The following is a 22,403-nucleotide window of genomic DNA, read 5'->3' as shown; positions in this document are numbered from 1 at the left end:
AAGTTTGCAAATGGCTACACAACCTTTGAAACTTGAAACTCATGGCCTAAGCCGCATTGGACCTCTCCCCGGGCCGCAAACGACCTGCGGGCCGCCCGTTTGACAACCCTGACATAAAGTAATCTGAAATCTCTTTCACCTTATTTATGTGTGTGTGTGCGTGCGTGCGTGCATGCGTGCGTGCGTGCGTGCATTGATTCATGTCAGGAATATACTGTCATGTCAACCCAGCCACAGAGCCCTGAGTCAGCTATAATGCACTAATACAATAGAATCCCTTCACCACCATCAGCTCTGAAAACAACACTTATGTTTTGTGTTGTTGTTTTTTTTCTCTCTCGTTGGCCGTCTGTTGTAAATGTGGCATACTTTCACTCTGCACGACATTAAACCCCACTTTGAACATGGGGGCGCAAAGAAAGATGGACTGCATTTGCAGGCTGCTGTTGTCACATTCTCATTAAAGGTGATACACCATGAAATTTAACTTTTCCTATTTTAAAACCTTTTTTGGGGGTCCCACTAGCACCTTCTATCCTCACAAAGTCCCATTTCTGACCGTTGTGTCTTTCTCTGGTTTTGAGAAGGAGAAGGTTAAAAGTATCCTACAGGTTCTCAAAACAGGCTGTCCAGATTTGCTGCCGATTGTGACGTCATCATCATAAAAAAAAAACTTTTTCAAAAAAATCTTTTTTTTCAAAAAAAAAAATCTTTTTTCAAAAGGATTTTGGGGGGGGTGGCGCAGTTCAGGCCAAAGGTGGTACTGCAGCTGAAATGCTCTGAGAGCCATTAAAAAATGAGAGAGGCTCTCTATTCAGGAGTGGTAATTTAGCCTCAAACCTTTTGAAAAACGTTTTTGGGACATAAACAATATGACATAAATACTTTTTAAATGCATGGTGTATCACCTTTAACCTACTTGAACCCTGGTGTCTCTATTCTGGGCTGGAATACATACAGTATATCATCACTGACATCAGAAACCTTGTATATCCAAGTTTCAAAATTTTAAATTTTTACGCAAAGTAAAACACTGCTTCATCACGTTTTGTCAGGGCTTCTTTTTTTCCTTCTCCCACGCAGTTCCTCCCTAACTTGGAAGTGCTGCATGGAAGCAGTGTTTTTTTATCACCCAAGCATTCCCTCAAACCCACCCCCCTCACCCCCCTCACCCCACGCACACCCAGCTACCACCTCTACTCTCTAGTCTAAATCCATAACTCTTTTCTCTTCAGCAAGAAAGGGCTAGTGGCAGCGCCGTAAACATGGCAGCAGCCGTGCACCCTTAAATGCACCCCCCTACTTTCCTTGTATTGTGTATGTGATTGTACGTGTACTGTGCTTTGGAAATTAGTTGATCGTTGACAATGTAACTGTGCCTGTGCCTGTACTGTATTGTTACAATGACAATAAACTTCTATTCTATTCTATTCTATTCTATTCTATCATACAAGGCCATTGCACAAAAGTAGTGAAAATAGCTGATCTACAAGTTGTGTGCTTGTAGATCGCCTGTTTTCACTAGTTTAAATCATTTTTAAAATGATAAATACAAAACAAACAGTTTGGGACATACAAGGTTTCCACCCGACAACAACGATATATATTCTTACTCCTTGTCCTAGGTGACAGGCTGCAGTTGTATTCAACACCTTTCCATGCCACATGACTCACCGTGTGGAGTGTGACCAGTGTTGCCAGATGGGAAATGTTGAATTATTGTACCGGAGGCTCAGAATTATCGTATTTGACATGAAACTATCGTACACAGCCAAAAAAGAGAAATCACTCGCGTAAAAACGTAATTTCGCCAAAAAATGCGTCTTTAGTGTAAGAAACGACCTTGTTTGAGACTCCTACGTGACAAAAATGCATCAGATGTGCTGCGTGGAGGCAGGCAACTTCCTGGAGCTTACACAAATAAAAGCCTGAAACTGGTCTGGAAAGATGCAACCGGTGTTTTTAATGCCTCCAAGTACAGATCTAGGGTCAGATTGACTGAATTCCTGGCTTATTTTGAGAAGCCAAACCAGATCCCAGATCAGCAGCCAGGGAAAATAGTGAATTCACGCTCTTTTTGGTGATATGCTGAAATTATCGTACATTTGGGCATTTTGGGAATTATTGATCGTACATCGTACAGAGGGTCAAATTATCGTACAAATACGATAATTATCGTACATCTGGCAACACTGAGTGTGACTGTTTCCCCTCTTGTCCTCTCCCAGCCAACCTGAAGGAGCTGATCTCTCAGACCATGGCCAGCTGGGCCCAGGAGTGCCACATCCAGGACGCGGAGCTGGTGCGGGTGATGTTCAGCCTGCTGCGGAGGCAGTACGACGGCATCGGCGAGCTGCTGCGCGCCATGCGGAAGACCTACACCATCAGCGCCGCCTCCGTGCAGGACGCCATCAACCTGCTGGCCTCCCTGGGGCAGATCCGCTCCCTGCTGTCCGTACGCATGGGCCAGGAGGAGGAGAAGCTCATGATCGATGGGCTGGGGTGAGGAGAGGAGCCGGCACGCACATCTTTCTGTTGGGGGCAACGTTCGCCAAAAGTAGGTGATCTACAAGCTAACAACGTGTCCCAGAATGGAAAGTTGTGAGCTTGTAGATCAGCTATTTTTTGGTAAAGAGTTTGGTTGTAAAGGGGGAAAAAGAGTTAGTCGGGAGCCTTAGGGTTTTTTCGTGCAAATCAGTCTAAAAGCGCCACATTTTGCACAGATGTAACCCAGAGCATACTCTAATGATTTAACTCGGGTGCCCGAGTCAGCGACCTTCGGGGTCGCCACATCGGCCAAATCAAGTTGGGCTCCCATTGTCTTTATACACTATACTACAGGAGGGGAAAAAATCTGCTTTAAGTAGCATATGAGGGGTCTAACTATACATTAATTGGGCTAAAAATGCCCCCCACAAAACTGTGAAAAGTGATGACTCATCACTAAAACATCGTTTTGCGGGGCCGTTTGTAGCCCAAGGAAAGTTTTTTGGGCAAAACAATTGCTTGCAATGGATTGGGAATCATTCCTGTAGTATAGTGTCAATGGGAGCCCAACTTCGTCTCGGGCGCCCTAGCTAAATCATTAGAGCATGCCCTGGGATACATCTGTGCAAAATTTGGCCTTTTAGACTGATTAGCACGAAATTACCATTTTATCTCCCTAAGGCCCCCGACTAAGTGGACCAAGTACAGAGCAGACTCTTTTCAAATACATTTTCGTTTTCTAACCATATGAGGGTTTAAGTGGTTAAAGATAGGGCAACAGATAATTTGATTACAAGAGAATCATGCCAGCCAGCACTCACGTTGTGTCCCTCAGGTACGCATTTCATTTTACTTACAAAGCAAACAGGCAACATGCAATCAAACAGATACGTTTTGGCTCGGTGCCTTCCTCAGCGTAAACAGCTGGGGAAAGCAGTGAGCCAGAACGCATCCGTTTGATTGCATGTTGCCTGTTTACTTTGTAAGTAAAATGAAACGAGTACCTGAGGCACACATCATTCTCTTCTACAAAAGTTATTTCTGGAGCTTTGCACCTGCCAAGTCTTATGGTTTATGTTTGACTGGAGTTCTGTGCTCGCATTTCTTCTAGTTTCAATAGATAATTTTAAACACTGAAAATGTTAACTAATTTGAAAAGAAAAACCGGTACCTATGTTATCTAACAATAGAGGGTATGCGCATGCATAAAGTGAATGGCGAATCGAGTGGCAAAGTGAGTGGCAAATTGAGCTGAACGTCGTTTAACATTGTTTAATGCAATCAGATAGGAATTTTCCTTTTTAGATGTTTGGGCTGTCAAGGCCCGAAAGTAGTGTTTTGTCACTCCGTAGGCGATCCCGCATAACTTCCGGGTTTGATGATGATGTCACACGCATACCCTCTATAAATATGAAATCTAAATTGTATAAATCATGTTTGAATAGCTAAATCCGCCTGCGTTACCAAAACTTACCATGCTCAATGCTGTGACGTTAGGAGTGTATTGTTGCTTGACCGCACCACTCAAAAATACAGGGATACTTATATAATATCACTACACATTTCATTTTATATTTAACAATAGAAAGAGCAGAGCTTCCAGAGCATTGCAAATATATATATATATATATATATATATATTTTTTTTTTTTTTTAAATGCTAGACATTTACATTTATATGCCAAAATTATATAACAAAAACAAACAAAACATGGATATTGTTGTGTAGATGTGACGTAGTACTGTATGTAAATATCTGAAACTAGAGGTTCGGGCCACTGCACAAAATGTACTGTTGCTTTACACATAAGACCTTATACTTAGTATTGCGATTAGCATACATTGCCGACCTATGTGACCTATGTGTTGTGATCTTGTAGATCTGCTATTTTTGCTGTTTTATTTTTAAATGTTTCCATATCGTTGTTGTCGGGTGGAAACCTTGTATCTCCATGTTTTCAAATTTGTATGTTCTTTCGCAAAGTAAAGCCCTGCTTCATCGTACAAGGCCGTGGCACAAAACTAGTGAAAACAGCCGATCTACAAGCACAAGTGGTGCGAGGCGTTGTGTGCTTGTAGATCAGCTGTTTTCACTACTTTAAATCATTTTTAAAATGAAAAATGCGAAACGAACTGTTTTGGACACACAAGGTTTCCACCCGACAACGACGATATAATAACATGACTAAAATAACGGTTAACTTTGTTCCTTTTGCCAGTGACATCATGAACAACAAGGTGTTCTACCAACACCCCAACCTGATGAGGGTTCTGGGCATGCATGAGACGGTCATGGAGGTCATGGTCAACGTGCTGGGAGGAGACAAGTCACAGGTAGGACATGCATGAGACCGTCATGGAGGTCATGGTCAACGTGCTGGGAGGAGACAAGTCACAGGTAGGACATGCATGAGACCGTCATGGAGGTCATGGTCAACGTGCTGGGAGGAGACAAGTCTCAGGTAGGACAGCTGCGTCTCAGTGGACCAGGGAGGACTTCACAACGTCCTCTAGTCTAAATAAGATTGATTGCTGCGTAGTTTTAAATTGATGATCAGATACTCAAGTAATAGCTTGCACGGCTATTGAGCTGTGCAGGGATTATAATGGAGCCAGTAATTAGGATGAGGCGTGATGCTGTGAGGTAAAGGACACTATCACGGTATAAGAGTTATCTGTGAAGGAATTTTAGATCACAACGTACCCACTGAGGTGCAATACAGCTTACACCTTACAGATTATTATTTTTTGTATATTTTTGTTTTTCATTTTTTAACACATACAGTGCCTATCCCGAACATGTTCGGCTTTATTTCAATCCAATACAATTTTTTTTTTAAATTTTACTTACCCTGAGCTGCTTGTAGAGCCGTGGGTGGTCCTGGCTCGTCCTACGCTAGCCAGCGAGCCATTTTACATGGTCCGACGATATATTCCATTAAAAATGGTTTAAAATACATTTTTGAGCCCCCCAATGTTCACCGAATGTTCAGCGCCGCTTCCGGAACGTAGTCCAGTGTGCCTATCCCGAACATGTTCGGCTTTTTTAATGAAATGAATAAAATGATCCGAGGCCTTCTGAAGCCTGGGCCTAAATTTTCAATCCAGTGGCCGAGGGCCGGCCGCCCGGCGGGGGCGTAACGTCGCGAATCGCCGCCGAATCCAATGAAAAACCACATCTTTGAAGGGCCATATCTCTGGATTGTGTTTTTAGGGAGGCGGCGTGAGGTTTATTTACGGCGAAATCGCCGAAAAATGATCTTTAAAATGAGAAAATGCTAATAGCTATTGTGTAGCCATTTTCATCCGGGACCTTTCCATGACGTGCACGAACGTGAGCACGCGCGTCACTGCAACGTGAGTCCCCGGATGCTAATACGCTCGCCTATGGGACAAACCCTGGCATTCTTTGGTGCCCTCTAGGGGCTGGCACTGGAAGCGTTAAAGAGACATACAAAACAACATATACAGGACAATAATATGCTACATACAGACGAAACAAGCAAAAAAGAAAATACAACAACATACAGAAAAGAAAAAAAAAACAAAAAACCTGACACTAACACGACACATAAGAGTATTAAATAATGATTATACAAAGAGCACATATACTATTTACACTATTTACACCCAGAGTCCTATGCCGTAAGGCCGGACAAATGACTGCAGAGGAAATGCAGCTACCCCACACCTGGTTCCTCCATTAAATAAGAGAGATCATTGCCCTTGACATACTGGATAGAGTTCCCCCATATTTTCTCAAATAGCTCTTGTTTGTTTTTGAGAGTGTATGTGATTCTTTCTAATGGAAGGCACAAAGACAGTTCCTTAAACCACTGAGCGATGCTAGGTTTCCCTGTCTTTTTCCATGAAAGGGCGATAACCCTTTTGGCTTGTAGGAACCCAAGGTCCAGACATTTTATCTCGCAATTTTTGAGCGGTGGTCACACCGTCTCCATAGCGTGGCCGTGTGTGTAGGTATGTTTGTTTGTTAGTTTGTTTGTATGTGGGTTTGTATGTGGGTCTGTATGTAGCCTCAAGCCTGTGTAGTACCTTTTCTGACCACACATGTTAAGGGAGGGGCGCTGTTGTCCAGGCCACACACACACACACACACACACACACACACACACACACACACACACACACACACACACTAGGGCATTCACCGAATATTCGAATATTCGAATATTCGAATACTAACGTCACTATTCGACTTGGTAAACTGAATTCGAAAATCGCTTATTTTTTAAAAATATTTTTTTTACTCTTTTTTTTTTTTTTTTTTTTTTCTTTTTTAAAAATTATTATCATTATTATTGTTTATTCATGGTTCATACAGCTTGGCTAGATAGGAAGTCATAAAATATGATTTGTCAATGCCCCTGGTGGATGAATTGGTGCAGTCTATATACTGATGTCATGATGCTTGCTGATGTTGTGACCTCCCGACTTAATTTCGGTACTCAGCGGTGTCTTCTCATTCATTCATCCCGGCTTCACGTTCATATTCTCGGCTGTGAATCCAAGGAAACAGACGTCGTTTGAGTGGGAGACACGCCGACTTCCAAATGCTTGTGTGGCCGTGTATTGGGCATCAGAGAGCGGATACATATTCAGCTGGTGGACTGGGAGGCGCGCGCGCGACACACACACACACACACACACACACACGCGCCTTTGCTGCGTGTATCGCTGCGGGAGAAAGCCTGGTAGGCGAGGTTAATCGCTGCTAACGCGTCGCCGACCGCTTTAAAGAGAAAAGAGGAGCTTAAACACAACTTTGCTAATTGCTAGTGTTCCGTGTTGATATGTTTTCCTTTTCCACGACGAGTTGTGACTGCGTGATGACATGCAGCAAGGGAGGCGGCACGTCTATAATGTGAGCTTGTAGATTAAATGTTTTTGACAGAGCTCGAGCCGAGCGTTTGTGAGTGTGAGTGAGAGAGAAGAGACCCCGGCCCGCTGGTGCTGCTGCCTGCTGGAGCTGCTACTCACTGGACCTCCAGTCATTCAGTGTAGTCAGAATTATGTATCCGCCTAGCTCTGGTCCATCGCGTCACCTCCCGCATCGCTCGAGCGATGCGGGAGGTGACGCGATGGACCAGAGCTAGTATCCGCCCTGCAATGCTCATTCATCGGCCACAAACATCGTCATGCCACGGACCTCCAATATTTACAAGCGACTTGGGCACTAGCCGTTAAGAAAGTATGAATGAACTTCCCCCGAACCTAAATAATTTCGGGTCGGGGCGTCCTCCCGAACCGAAATTATAACGGTATGGATCGACCCTAACTGCCTGTTGCTGATTATAGATTTGTTTGAACAGTCATTTTTTATTATTATTTCCACCAGCTCACGGTGCGAGCCGCGGCGTTGTGAGCTTGTAGATCTGCTGTTTTCAATAGTTTGGGTCCTGGGCGATTGTCTAATTTCTATTTTGGGTCACGGGCTAAACTGTTTGGTAATGTGAACCGCTGGGTTAAAGTCTTTTTATTTTAGAGCATGAAAGAGAAACTGATTAGAAACTGTTGCGCTGTGATGCAGGCAAACTATACAGCTGTCAAATGTACTGTTCCAGGGGAAGCACTGAGCGCACCCATACTTGCTGGTCGCTTAGTCCAATCAGGTCGCGGCTCATTTGTAAATGCCACGGTCAATAGCCAATCGTATTTCACTAACCTTCAGGTCTGTCCCGCCTCCAGTGGTTAACCCTCACTCGCATGTTGTGTTCAAGACTTGAAACAGCGCATCAATGATTGAGAGGCCGAGAATGGCTCGTTTTTATTGGATGAAAATATATATATATATATAATTCCCGTCGAATTCCGACTATTCGAATACTTTGAGGTCGAATAATTCGAATTAAAAAAATCACTATTCGTGAATGCCCTAACACACACACACACACACGGGGGGGGGGGGGGGGGGGGGAGAACCACCGCTCAGTTCACACTGGTGTGATTTTTATCTTATGGCCAATCGGGTAAAGGCCTAATAATAGTCAGGTCCACTATGTATTTTTGTTGGATTTTTTGGGAGATTAGTAAAACTATACATTTCTGGAATCTTCAGAGCATGGGGAATCCAAAAATCTTTGTTGGCATTTGCACGGACATGTGCAAAGCCGCCATTTTGGACGTTCAAAATGGCCGACATAAAATACATAATTTGTGCTATCTTGGCTTCTAGACAACCTAAAAACCTAATTAAACATGCCAATCCTATGTTTTCTGGGTCAAGGAATCGACTGAGTAAATGATGGGTGTAAAATATTCCAGACCCCCACCCCCTTTCTGTGGGTTATCTAGTTTGGGACCTCCCAAAACAGTAGCAGTCAATTAATGTCAGATTTTCATAATATTAGAGTTGTTTTGTAGGTTTTAAAACATCCTGAGTTCATTCAGTAGACTTTTAAAGCAGCCAGAATAACCTTTCTGACTTTTGGTTGTGGTCTTTCCTCACCCGGGACCCCCCAGACAGACCCCTGAGCCTACAGTATCTCAGTAATCACTCTGCTCCTGCTCCAGAACAATGTTAAATTAGATAATAATTTAAGCATAAAAGTTGTTGTAGCTGGGCTCTGAAAACAAAAATGGGTTAGCAAAATACCAGGGGTCTTCCTCAGAGGGTCCGGGACCCCTGGGGGTGGTCCTCAGAGTTACTACAGGGGGCCGCCAAATCTTGATGGGAAAGGATTTTCTTTTTTCTTTTTTACATTTGAAACTTTGTTTTTATGTATCCTGGGTTCATGTATTGTACTTCGATGATTTATTAGTATTCTCAGTATTATTTATAACATTTTTGTGTTAGACAGTTATGGTTGACAGATGTTACTGCAGGGATTGCAAGAATTAAGGTATTGCAACTTCTCACTAACGTGTGCATTTATTGCACTGCACTCACACTGACAACACCACACACACACACACACACACACACACACACACACACACACACACACACACACACACACACACACACCTCTTTGTTAATCGTCACCCCAAAACCAGCACCCTATCCTCTTAAAAAGCTCATGGTAAATGGTAAATTATGCCCAAAGAGATTCACTACATGTCCTCCCTAATTGTGTTGACAGTCTCCACCATAGCATTTGCAGGGAGGAGTGCAGCCTGCTTTGCAGCCACATTTGATGAGCTCAAGTACTGACTTTGGAGCAGGGAGGGCAAGACACCTGACTGGAACATATCCTCCACTCTCTAAATGCCATCTATTTTCTTCAATTGATCGAAGCTTGTGGCAATTTGTCAAGTATGACAAAGTAGTCATCATAATACGATACCTTCATCAAGGGACATGATTTTGTGGAAGTGCACACACATGAAGAGGCTGATACCCTGATTCCTCATCAAGTCCTTGCCTCTACGGCTTATGGTGCTTTGCAAGACATATGTGTTTGGTCACCCAACAACGATGTCCTCCTGCTGTTACTGAAAAAAAGGAAATATATATATTCGAGCGATTTCAAGTGTCGCAAATGTCAAGGGTTCCTTGGCCTACACAATTTTCCTGGTGCTGGCTGGGGAAGAGCATTTGTTGGAATCTACAAAAAGACATGGGTCAATGCCTACTTGAAGCCTGATGATGTTGACCAAGCCATTAACCACTTCAAGGACCTTGGCAAGGTTTCCATTCCTCCCGAGCTTATTCAACATTGCAGTCTTTGGAGCATTTTGCATGCCATGTTTACGGTTCAAAAGATCCAACAACCCTGCGATTACTCAGATGGGAACTATTTCTGTCAAAGAACTTGGAGGGTGAGAGGCTACCTCCAACTTGTGCTGCACTGCTACCACAGAATCCTCTGTGCCAACTATGTCACAATGTGGGATAAATCATACCTGATAAATTGCTCTGAGCTTCCACCAATCAAAGGAAATAGATGGAATTCAGAGAGTGGAGGGTATGTTCCAGTCAGGTGTCTTGCCCTCCCTGCTCCAAACGCAGTACTTGAGTTCATCAAATATGGCTGCAAAGCAGTTTGCAAGGGACGGTGCAGCTGCTCAAATAACCTGCCTTTCACTCTATGCTATGGTGGAGACACTGTCAACACTATTAGGTTGGACATTAAAGATGACAATGATGAAGACAAATAGATCCTGCATGTCTGAAATGACTCCATTGTAGTGAATCTTTTTGGGCATAATTGACCATGGCTCTTCAAGAGCATAGGGTGAGGGTTTTGGGGTGACAATAACAAATAGGTGTGTGTGTGTGTGTGTGTGTGTGTGTGTGTGTGTGTGTGTGTGTGTGTGTGTGTGTGCAATAAATGGACATGTTGTTCTGCGCGCCCAAAGTGAGAAGTTGCAATACAGTACCTTCATTATGTCAAATTCCCTTGCCCTTCCCCTGTTCTACCACACTTTGCTCGCCAACCTCCCCTCCTGTGAACCTGATTGTCAATCTGAACTCCTCCCGGCTTCACAGCTGTGAGCTGTTGCCGGATGACTACCTAGTTGTCCATAAAAGGGATTTGGTTCCCCTGGCATCACAGGGATCTCCATATATGGGCGTAAAGGGGATTTGGTTCCCCTGACATCACAGTGTTGTCAGAGTGGGATGTCAGAGTGTGAGAGTCAATCAGCAAAAAAGACAAGTGTTACCCGTCCAGACAGACAGATACGGTCAAGATGTGACGGGTCTGATAGTAAACTGCGACCTATGGTCGCAATAAACCCAGGATACATAAACACATTCAAAGTTTCAGTTTCAAATGTAAAAAAAAAAGATCCCATCAATATTTGGCGGGCCCCCTGTAGTAACTCTGAGGACCCCCCGGAGTCCCGGACCCCCAGAGGTATTTGCTACTACTCATTTTTGTTTTCAGAGCCCAGCTACAACAACTTTTATGCAAAAATTATTATCTAATTTAACATTGTTCTGGAGCAGGAGCAGAGTGATTACTGAGATAGGCTCAGGGGTCTGTCTCGGGGGTCCCCGAGACCCCAACCAAAAGTCAGAAAGGTTATTCTGGCTGCTTTAAAAGTCTAATAAATGAACTCAGGATGTTTTAAAACCTATAAAACAACTCTAATATTATGAAAATCCGACATTAACTGGCTGGCGTACTGTTGTAGGAGGTCCCAAAATAGATAACCCCCAGAAAGGGGGTGGGGGTCCAGAACATTTTACATCCACCATTCACTCATTCGATTCCTTGACCCAGAAAACATAGGATTGGCATGTTTAATTACGTTTCTAGGTTGTCTAGAAGCCAAGATAGCACAAATTATGTATTTTACGTCGGCCATTTTGAACGTCCAAATTGGCGGCTTTGCACATGTCTGTGCAAATGCCAACAAAGATTTTTGGATTCCCCATGCTCTGAAGATTCCAAAAATGTATAGTTTTACAAATCTCCAAAAAAATCCAACGAATAAACCTTTATTAACGTAGTGAACCAGACTATAAGAAGAGTTTTGTGTCTAGCTCAATATTAATAAGTAGTATCCGTTGTAACTCCTTTCTAACCTCCTCCCAAAACACCTTACAGATTTCTAACCCTAGCCCAAGTTTACTATGAAAACCGGCACATCTTGTCAGCGTATCTCTGTCTGTCTGTTTGTCTGTACGTCACGCCTGATACTGTGGTTCTATGGGTTTGTCTGTGGTTCTATGGGTTTGTCTGTGGTTCTATGGGTTTGTCTGTGGTTCTATGGATTTGTCTGTGGTTCTATGGGTTTGTCTCTCTGACATCATGCTCTGATGTCACTGTGATGTCAGGGGAACCACTCCACTCTTAACAGAATGGGCTTGCCGCTCTGACATCACGCTCTGGAGTGATGTCCCTTTTATGCCCATATATGGAGATCACTGATGTTATCACGAGTCACACTTGCAAATGAATTATGTCCTTATCCGTTTCATGCCCATATATGCAGATCCTTGTCCCGATGTCATCAATATTAAGCGCATATCTGGGAATGCACATATTTGGTAATGCCCATATATGGGCATGTTCTGACATCACATTGTTGACTATCATGCTGGGGCCTCCATATATGGGTAACTGGTCCGATATACATCACTGGCCAGATGGCCAAGAATTGGCGCCCTGAGGCATCTTACTAGTTAATTTTAGTCTCATATTTTACTTACATTGACATACATTCATTTGAAAATCAGAAGCTTGCCTGATATAGGTATTATTGAAATTGAAGGCAGAAATGCACTTTAATACCAATTGGCTCCTGGACTCCTGTCTAATTTAATCTTCCAAAAATAGCAGGATATAATAAAGCTCACAACATGATGTGAGCTTATTCTGTAAATCTGCTACTTTCGGGCCGTGACGCCGTCATACGAATCTGGCTTAAGCATGCCTCACTTAAGTTCTATGTAAGCCTGTAAGAGTTTTTACATAATGTGCGAGTGGGTTTTACTCCATGTGGGCCAACGTACTGTATGAGAAAGGTCATCATATTTTACCACAGCTCCTCAGCCCACCATCCCCACCACATAATTATTACTACTGTAATAAACAAGCTGCCTCTGCTCAGGAAATCTTAGGCCGACTGTCCCTTGAGAGGGAAATTCAAAACCCTTTTTAATATGCAAATACAATTATAAGAACAAAAACAACAGATAAATTCAACACAAGCAAGATTGCTCATGGTCTCATGGCATTCTGTTCTGTTCGGCATTCAACATTTTGCATTACACCTGTCACTCATAAATCACTTTGTAATAGACAGATTGTCTGACGGTTATTAGGAGAGTACTTTTTAAGAGGTATAGCATTTACTACCATACTATTCATATGATTTCAGCTCTGTTCTTACCATGATTCTGTAGAACCATAAGAAATATGTAGTTCTTAAGAATCATTAATCAAGAATGTATTCTTGATTAATACAGATACAGTAGTAAGATGCATCTGGATGTCAAGCGACCTCACCCTTCGCCACAGTGATGTGGACATCAGGGATGTGGACATCAGGGATGTGGACATAAAAGGGATTTGTTCCCCTGGCATCACAGGGATCTCCAAATCTCCATATATGGACATAAAAGGGATTTGTTCCCCCTGGCATCACATGGATCTCTCTAACAGGCATTATTAATATTGATGACATCAGGGAACTCCATATATGGGCATAAAAGGGATTATGTTAGTGTGACATCACAGTGAAGCCAGAGCGTGATGTCAGAGCGGCAAACCCATGCTGTTAGAGTGGTTCCCCTGACATCACAGTGACATCAGAGCATGATGTCATAGCGGCAAACCCATAGACCGTTAAAATGTGTACACGTCCTGACAGACGGACAAGCTGTGATGTTTCTCATGGTAAACTGTGACCTTCGGTCGCAATAAGCAGTGAAAGGCTAGTGTGGCAAGACTGTCAACAGCAGCACAACATTAAGTATTGGATATGTTATTAAAAATAAATAAACTTGTTTTAACAATGCTATTAAAACGATACACAAAAGAAGAAGAGTAGTTTTTTAGACATAATACTGCAGCTCCTAGAAAACGTGTTTGCTTGCATGTGTACTGTATGTTAGGAAGCACTGAGTATAGAGATCCCTCAACCCAAGACCAGCAAGCCAGGAGCAACAACCTAATACTCACAGCTACAAGGGTAATGAGGCCAGGGGGTGAAGTGAGTGTGAGCGGCGGGGTGAGGCGATGGCTGTAGCTACGCCTCCCAGTCATGTCCTTTTTGGGCAGCGCTGAAAGAGGGTGGAAGGGATAGCGGTGATTTAGTGAGACGCTGCGTGCCAAGTGTGAATTGGATCGTAGCGGAGAACCTCAGACACACAGGCATCAGGGCGGCAGTAAAGCTCTCTATCTATCTGGCCATCTCATCACATTGCCAGTGACATAAATCCCATGCCTGTTTACTTATACTTGATGAGCACAGTTCACACACGGCATCCATATAAAGTAGTATGCTAGTCTAATAGTCCGGGAAAAAAAGGGTGATTTTTGGCTGAACGTGGATTCGCCTGTAAAAGTTTTTTTCTCAACTGATTCTTGTAGCTTGGGGTCACCTCTTAAGGATTCAAGAGGATGACCAGTGATATCCATTGAGCATTTTTTATTATTAAGCCCTTAATGCCTGAAACATGGGCTCCCATTGACTTTCTATACAGGAGGAAAATACCCAGAAAAAGATTATTTTTCGGGGTATTTAAGGAGGATCTGAGGGGTCTAACTAGGGGTTTGTCATGATGCTGAATCCATTGCAGGCATTTGTTTTGCACAAAAAACATTCCGTGGGCTAGAAATAGCCTCAGAAAACAATACACGTATGGGTGAGTATTCATGTTAGTCGGAGGCCTTAGGGTTTTTTTTCTCGTGCTAATCAGTCTAAAAGTGCAAAATTTTGCACAGATGTAGCTCAGGGCATGCTCTAATGATTTAGCTAGGTCGGCGACCTTCGGGGTCACCACAACACCCACAAAACTCTGAAAAGTGATGACTCATCACTTTTCATCACTAAAGTCGATGGGAGCCCAACTTGATTTGGCCGCTGTGGCGACCCCGAATGTCGCAGACTCGGGCGCCCTAGCTAAATCATTAGAGCAAGCCCTGAGCTACATCTGTGCAAAATTTTGCACTTTTAGACTGATTAGCACGAGAAAAAAACCCTAAGGCCTCCGACTAACATGAATACTCACCCATACGTGTATTGTTTTCTGAGGCTATTTCTAGCCCACGGAATGTTTTTTGTGCAAAACAAATGCCTGCAATGGATTCAGCATCATGACAAACCCCTAGTTAAACCCCTCAGATCCTCCTTAAATACCCCGAAAAATAATCTTTTTCTGGGTATTTTCCTCCTGTATAGAAAGTCAATGGGAGCCCATGTTTCAGGCATTAAGGGGTTAATAATAAAAAATGCTCAATGGATATCACTGGTCATCCTCTTGAATCCTTAAGAGGTGACCCCAAGCTACAAGAATCAGTTGAGAAAAAAACTTTTACAGGCGAATCCACGTTCACCCCCATTTTTCCCGGACTATAAAGCAAAAGTCAGGTTTACTGATTTTGTGCTTTGTTTCAAGTGCATGCAGGATAAAAACTACAGAAGGGTAAAATATGGATCTGATGCGTTCCTTCCTTGCTCTTTCTTTATTGAGAGCTTTCACACACAAAATGTTTTTCTCTTACTTTTTATCTGTGTGACATGACATTAAAGATTGGTTGATTGATTGATTAATTGATCAATACAGCTGGATGATGGTTGATTTGCCCTTTTACATAGAGATGCGAGGCAGAGACTTTCACTCTTTTCTACTCTGGAAGGGGTTTTCACTTTGTTTTCACATTTTCAACCCCCGATAGCGCTGTTGTCGTCTAAACAGCGCTGTTGTCGTCTAAACAGCAAATCCGAGAAATCATTTTTCCGTTTTCCCACAGTAGTGAGTAGTTGCGACCGTCAAGTCTATGAAAACCTCCACCAGCTGTCTGGATGTCTCTCTGTCTGTCTGTCTGTCTGTCCCTCCGTCTGTCTGTCACGTCACGTCACGTCACGTCACGTCACGTCACACTTTTGACCCTACTCTTATCTCCGGCACCGTTGCCCCTATCCATGCCAAACTTTGCACACGCACTCCTGATTTCTCACATGGCCCTCTTCTAGCGCCACCATGAGGCCGATTTTTGTACACATCTTTGGACACTGCTCCTACAGATTTTGCCCGAAAATCAGGCTAAGCGGTATACAGTATCTCTAAAGTCATGTCATCAACATGGATCTGTCCCATTTCCCATATTCCGTCCTGATTAGCTACGATTGCCTTCTAAAGTTTGTGTATGCGGCGTGACGGTCGCTTATCTCTACAATTAGGGAGTCTTACTGGTGTATAAATAGTTGAATGCAAACACCAGTGTTGTTCCTGTACCGGGCTTGTACAGTAGCTGCATATGATAAATATGTGCAAACATTTAAAAGACTAGACACTATACTAAGGCTTTTGTTGAAATTCAAATCCAGCTTCATGTTGTTCTATCTCTTTCTGTACAGGAGATTGCTTTCCCCAGGATGGTGGCCAGCTGTTGTCGTTTCTTGTGCTACTTCTGTCGAATCAGCCGGCAGAACCAGAAGGCCATGTTCGACCACCTCAGCTATCTGTTGGAGAACAGCAGTGTGGGGCTTGGTAAGCAGCAACACACAAAAAGAGTAGAGTATAGCAAAACAAAAGAAATGCTGAATATTTGGTTTGAAAGATAAAAACCTTACTTTTAGTGACTCAGCATGACTGAGGGGCAGTCATTTCGGAAGGCATGGTTTTTCACTACTGCTAATATGACTTTTTCTTTTTTCTTTTTTTAAAATGAAAAAAGCCACAAATGCATCTCAAAATATCTAGGCTACATTTCACTTAAATGCCAGAGCTTAACTCTGCATGTAAATAAGACTTTTTTTTTTAATTAATGTGAGAGATCGTCAGGTCATTTACAGGTTAGACATTTATTTAGAACTTGAATATCTCAAAAGTAGTATTTCAGCATAGCATCATTCTATAATTCTATAAGCCATATCTTCAAAACTGTTGGGTCAATCTCCACAACCAATATATAATTTTGTAGCTATGATTCCCAGCTTTCAAATGAAATGAAAAATTGAAAATGAGAAAAAATGCAATGACTAGCCGTCAGCTGCGCTGGGACACTATGCCAGCGTTTCTCAAACTTTCAAATTTCACGGTCTCCCCTTAACTCAGACAGTGTACAAATGGAACCAAATGAACCCGTTAGGGTACACTGCCAGAGTTACACAATTGTATGGGTCAATTTAGACCCCCTTAAAGGAACCCAAAGAGTCCCTATAAACCACTTTGAGAACCACTGATGTATGCCATTCTGCCAGACGAATGAAACCATCTTCAGCCATTTGTTTTCATCAAAATACACTGAGGAGGCGAACTCATTTATTTTGTTATTTCATAAACTCGTAGGGATGAAGTTGAAGACGGCGAATCAGCTTGTGGAAATAATACAAATTGAATCATAGCCTCCATTTGGCCACAGCTGAACGGGTAGAGAGAGCCTGCCTGGAAATAATGCAAATTGAATCACGGCTTCAATCAGGCTTCCATTTGGGCAATAACTGAAGGGGTCCCCGGCAATGTGTCGGCGTGTCCCTGAGCAAGACGCTTAACCCATTTAGGCCTATAATTATTGAATGCTTTAACCAGTGAAAAATAGCAGATATACAAGCTCACAGCGCGGCACCGAGTGCCACGCTGCGAGCTTGTAGATCTGCTATTTTTTGAAAAAGTCGTGAAAATGTGTGCAAGTCTTTGAATATATGTATTTTCAAAGCAAACGTTTGTAACTGAAATTTTGATTCTGGGTGGTCCCTGGAGCTAAATATTTTGAGATGGGGGTCCGTGGCCAAATACACATCATTTTGGGGGTCCTTCACATGAAAAGGTTTGAGAACCACTGACATAGTAGTCTCTCAAGAACAGACTAACTGAGCTCCAGTTAAGTGAAAAGGACCTTTTCTTTGACGATGGCTGGCCAGATTGCCATTGACATAGAAACATAGGTTTGTCAAAAAACCTTAGAAGGATTCAAAAGACACTTATAGAATCAGGTCAAAATTCTAATTTTCACGATTTAAAAAAAATAGCAGATCTACAAGCTCGCAGTGTATATCTGCTATTTTTCAATAGTTAAAGCATAAAATAATGATACACAAAATGTGTACCCATTCTAAATGGGTTAACCCCCCACCCCTGCTGTCAGCTGGGCGATGGTAACTCTGTGAGATGAAATAGGTCTAATTATTATCATGTCCAATGATGATGGGCAGTTCCAAAATATTGGAGGTAAACCTGATCGCCAGGAGAATGCATTTTCTCCACAATCAATTCGTGTTCTTCTTGCAAGCTCAACAAGCTGCCTGCTTTAGTCCAGCCATAAGCTCATCCATGAGCAATGTTTTCATTGACACAGTTGTGTCCCTACGTCTTAGATTAACTATTAGTCAGTGTTTAAATATGCATACATACGGTTTTCCGTAAATATTGGAATACCACTAAACGCCTTTTGTCCATCCATTAGTTTATTTCTGAAGATTGTTCAGATTCAGATTGTTACACTACGACAGTTGTTAAAGCTCTTAAAGTATTTTATTGCTTGTCTGATGCTGCGTTCAGACCTGGATAGTTCGAGCGGCGCGATTACCAACAAAGTGAATGCAAAGACGAGACAAGCATCCGAACGAGGCGGTCCGAACGGCGCAAACGGTTCCTTCGGTATCTTCGCTCCAGCTGGAAAAATCCAACTGCAGCGAGTCGACGACCCCTCGACTCCACCCATCACGTCCTCATGTGTGTCATACGTATTGCAGTTCAAAGTTCCATTAACAACTAACTATAAAAACGATTCAATTCATAAAGTAAGGAATTAAATGAGAATGGTAAAATGTAGGAAAAAGAATGGGGAGAATGTTGAGAGTAGAATAAAAAGGAAGATATGCTCACTGGCAAGAGAACAGATGAAGGTCAGTAATTCAATGAAACGAGAGGTAATGAGAAAATAGTAAAAAGGCAGCAATTTCCTTTATCGAGGGATACATTTCCCCTCAAGGTGCTGCCGATATGCCTTGGTTTTGCCAATATTGTACAGCCAAAAATAATAAAAAGCTTTTTTTAGTGCCTTGGATTAGTTTTATTACTATTTTCTTAAAGCCTGAAGGGACACTAGGGTTCGTGTAGTTAAGCTAAGGTAGCGTTGATTTATCGCTCTACAATTTAATGAGAATATAGATTAAAGTGTTGAGAGATTGAGAGAAAGAGGAAAACTATGCAGAGAGACTGCAACATTAGAATTTTAGCCTGAGGCACATTGTAGGGAATTTAAATTTGAGCGTTATGCTACCGCAAAATACGTCAACACTGTTAGCATTTGTCATTTAATGCACTAGGTGTCATTACTGTAGCAACTGTTTCGGCAAGTGTTCTTTCAGAAGCAACATTTCCCCCTATATTGTGACAAGTATCTGAGTGAGGGGGGAAAAAAAGACAAATGACAGCGCTCCCGTGCAATATATATATTCTTTTGTTTCGTTTTTTGAGAGAGAGAGAGAGAGAGAGAGAGAGAGAGAGAGAGAGAGAGAGAGAGAGAGAGAGAGAGAGAGAAAGAGAGAGAGAGAGAGATGGGAGTGTTACAGTAGAGAGAGGAGTGAAGGGAGTTATTTAAAATGCTGGGCAGCACTGATGAGTCATTGGGCTCTGCCTGCCTGAGAGAGGAGAGCTTCACGCTCTCTGAAGATTGCAGTATTTACTGATGATCGAACACGCACGCACGCACGCACGCACGCACGCACGCACGCACGCGCGCACACACGCGCGCACACACGCGTGCACGCACACACGCACGCACGCACGCACGCACGCACACACACACTTGAAGTTCTATTGATGAAGCTGTGCAATTGCTCATCCACTTCTGCCTGCTGTCAGTAGCTTTTGAAGTAATAGTCCTGAGAGGAGAGGTTTGGAGCTGTGAGGCCTGAGGGTGATGATGATGATGATGATGATGCCAATAAGTTCATCTGTTGTTTTACTGGAGGATAAACGTCTAGTACTTTATTCTAGTACTTCAATTAACAGTTGCTTCAAAAGGAACGGCTCGTGGCTACAGGAAACAATTGCACGTAAACTGGAAATAAAAGCTTGGTCAACACAGTGAGGAAGTATGTGAAACTATAGGGCAAGATTGATTATCTATGATGGAAATTATGGGTGCAACGGTTTGATCGACTTATTCTATTATTTTTTTTAAAATCATCGATGGGTCTCCAATCTCCATTCCATCATGGGTTTCTCTTCTTGGAAGCATAATATTCTTCATTTATTCCACTCTGTGAGTAATTTATGTGGTGGAAATTAACCAAAATTGCATGTACTTTCAAAATCTGCAGGAAAATGTTAATCATAATTAGAAACTCTTCCTAGAAAGGAATGTAGAATATTCAAATTGGTCAGATTCTAGATAAAATAATTAGACAAATATTTGTAAAGGCTATAACTAATTAAACTAAACATTTAAAGGCTCTATATTAAATGTTATGTGAGTTGAATAATAGTAATAATAAAGAGTAAGAAACAAACTATTGGTCCATGGGTTGAACAGATTCAATTTAATTCTGAGATTGTGCGAATGGAACCAAATGTACCCTTATGTCTGTTTAGTTTCTGCGTCGTTACGTATAGATTAGACTGTGACTTAACGTTCCATTTATAATTTGACTGAGTCTGAACTTCACTTTCTGGGGACAACCCATGAGTGTGAAAGGGACAGAGCAAATGTCTCTGCACATGTCAAAAGACTGCCCCCTGCTGTAAGCAGAGAGAAAACCAAGCTTCTTTGTGTGTGTGTGTGTGTGTGTGCGTGTGTGCGTGTGCGTGTGCGTGTGCGTGTGCGTGTGCGTGTGCGTGCGTGCGCGTGCGCGTGTGCGTGTGTGTGTGTGCGTGTGCGTGTGCGTGTGTGTGTGCGTGTGTGTGTGTGTGTGCGTGTGTGTGTGTGCGCGTGTGTGTGTGTGTGTGTACAGCCTGTGAAGCCATGAGGGGCTCCACTCCCCTGGACGTTGCAGCGTCTTCAGTGATGGACAACAACAACCTGGCCTTGTCCCTGGAGGAGCCAGACCTGGAGAAGGTTTGATACAGTACAGTCACCTTGAAGAAATGTAATAATACAATATAAAAGTACAGTGACAAACCTCAGGGGGCCATGAGAACAAAAAGAAAATGTGTGTGTACTGCTGACTCCAGTAAAAGCCTCAATTTTGATGTAACTCTGAAATTGTAGAGATGGAACTCCCTTAAAGGAGTAGTTCACCCACCCAAATTACTTTTTTTTTTTTACTATTGATTACTCATGCCATGGAGACTTGAGTTCAATAATATCTTTGGGTTTTTGTCACATTCCTAAGACAATAATTTGATTACAATTAATGTACCCCCATTGATTCCGGAAGGGGACCCAAATGCATTTGGGTCCCCATCTAGAATCAATGGGGGTAAATGTAATCATTAATATTGATGACATCAGGGAACTCCATATTTCGGCATAAAATGGATTCTGTTAGTGTGACATCACAGTGAAGCCAGAGCGTGATGTCAGAGCGGCAAACCCATTCTGGTAGAGTGGTTCCCCTGACATCACAGTGACATCAGAGAATGATGTCAGAGCGGCAAACCCATAGACCGTAAAAATGTGTACACGTCTACACGCGGACAAGCTTTGACGTTTCTCACAGTAAACTGCGACCTTCAGTCGTAATTATTGAATTCAAGTCCCCATGGCATCAGTAATCAATAGGAAAAAGAAGGGGAAAAAACATTTTGGAGGTGAACTACTCCTTTAAAAGTCACACTTTCAGAGTTATATTAACACAATGGATTTCACTGTATAATAACTGGACACTGTTCAAGTGGCTGATATGATATCTCATATTGGTATTAGACCCTGAAAGTAGTCTGGACACTGGTATAATGAACATAGCCTAGTAAACTAGACTCCTCCTACCTTCTGATTACGAGGCTATAAATGAACAGACTCTTTGGCACAAATAATGTCTCACTTTGTCGCATACAGTATTTAACAAAGAAAATGCCTCCGTTTGAGTTACAAGTGAATGTAATTTAGCACAGGCATAAGACAGCTCATTGCAATGAAAAATTGCCGTTTCCAGACAAGTTGAATAAGCTAGCTCAGCAAACGTACTTTCGAGCCGTCACTTTTGACACTGACAGGGAAATGACAGAGTGGGACCATTACAACGCCCACGGGTAGAACAAGCGCTTAATGCCTATGTGGTCCTCCTTCTGCACTGTTATTTTAACTGTGACAGTGTACAAATGTAACGGTCCATTTGGTTACATTTGTAAAGTCTCATTGTCACACTGAGATCTTTTTCTGCGTGAAACT

At 42.5% G+C, this 22,403-nt stretch overlaps 1 protein-coding gene across 1 annotated transcript in view; it reads left to right on the top strand.

Moving 5' to 3' along the window:
* ryr3 (ryanodine receptor 3) overlaps positions 1 to 22,403 on the top strand; it is a gene marked incomplete at both ends in the record, with an annotated part of 321,079 nt that overhangs the window by 163,239 nt on the left and 135,437 nt on the right. Inside the window, 4 exon segments of the mRNA XM_080745085.1 lie at positions 2,229 to 2,502; positions 4,707 to 4,821; positions 16,483 to 16,615; positions 21,025 to 21,128. Coding sequence (XP_080601211.1) covers positions 2,229 to 2,502; positions 4,707 to 4,821; positions 16,483 to 16,615; positions 21,025 to 21,128 — 626 coding nt within the window.

The sequence above is a fragment of the Nannobrachium achirus genome, assembly GCF_963921795.1.
Source record: "Nannobrachium achirus genome assembly, chromosome: 16".
Taxonomy (NCBI): Eukaryota; Metazoa; Chordata; class Actinopteri; order Myctophiformes; family Myctophidae; genus Nannobrachium; species Nannobrachium achirus.
This window is presented reverse-complemented; position numbering and strand designations above follow the sequence as displayed.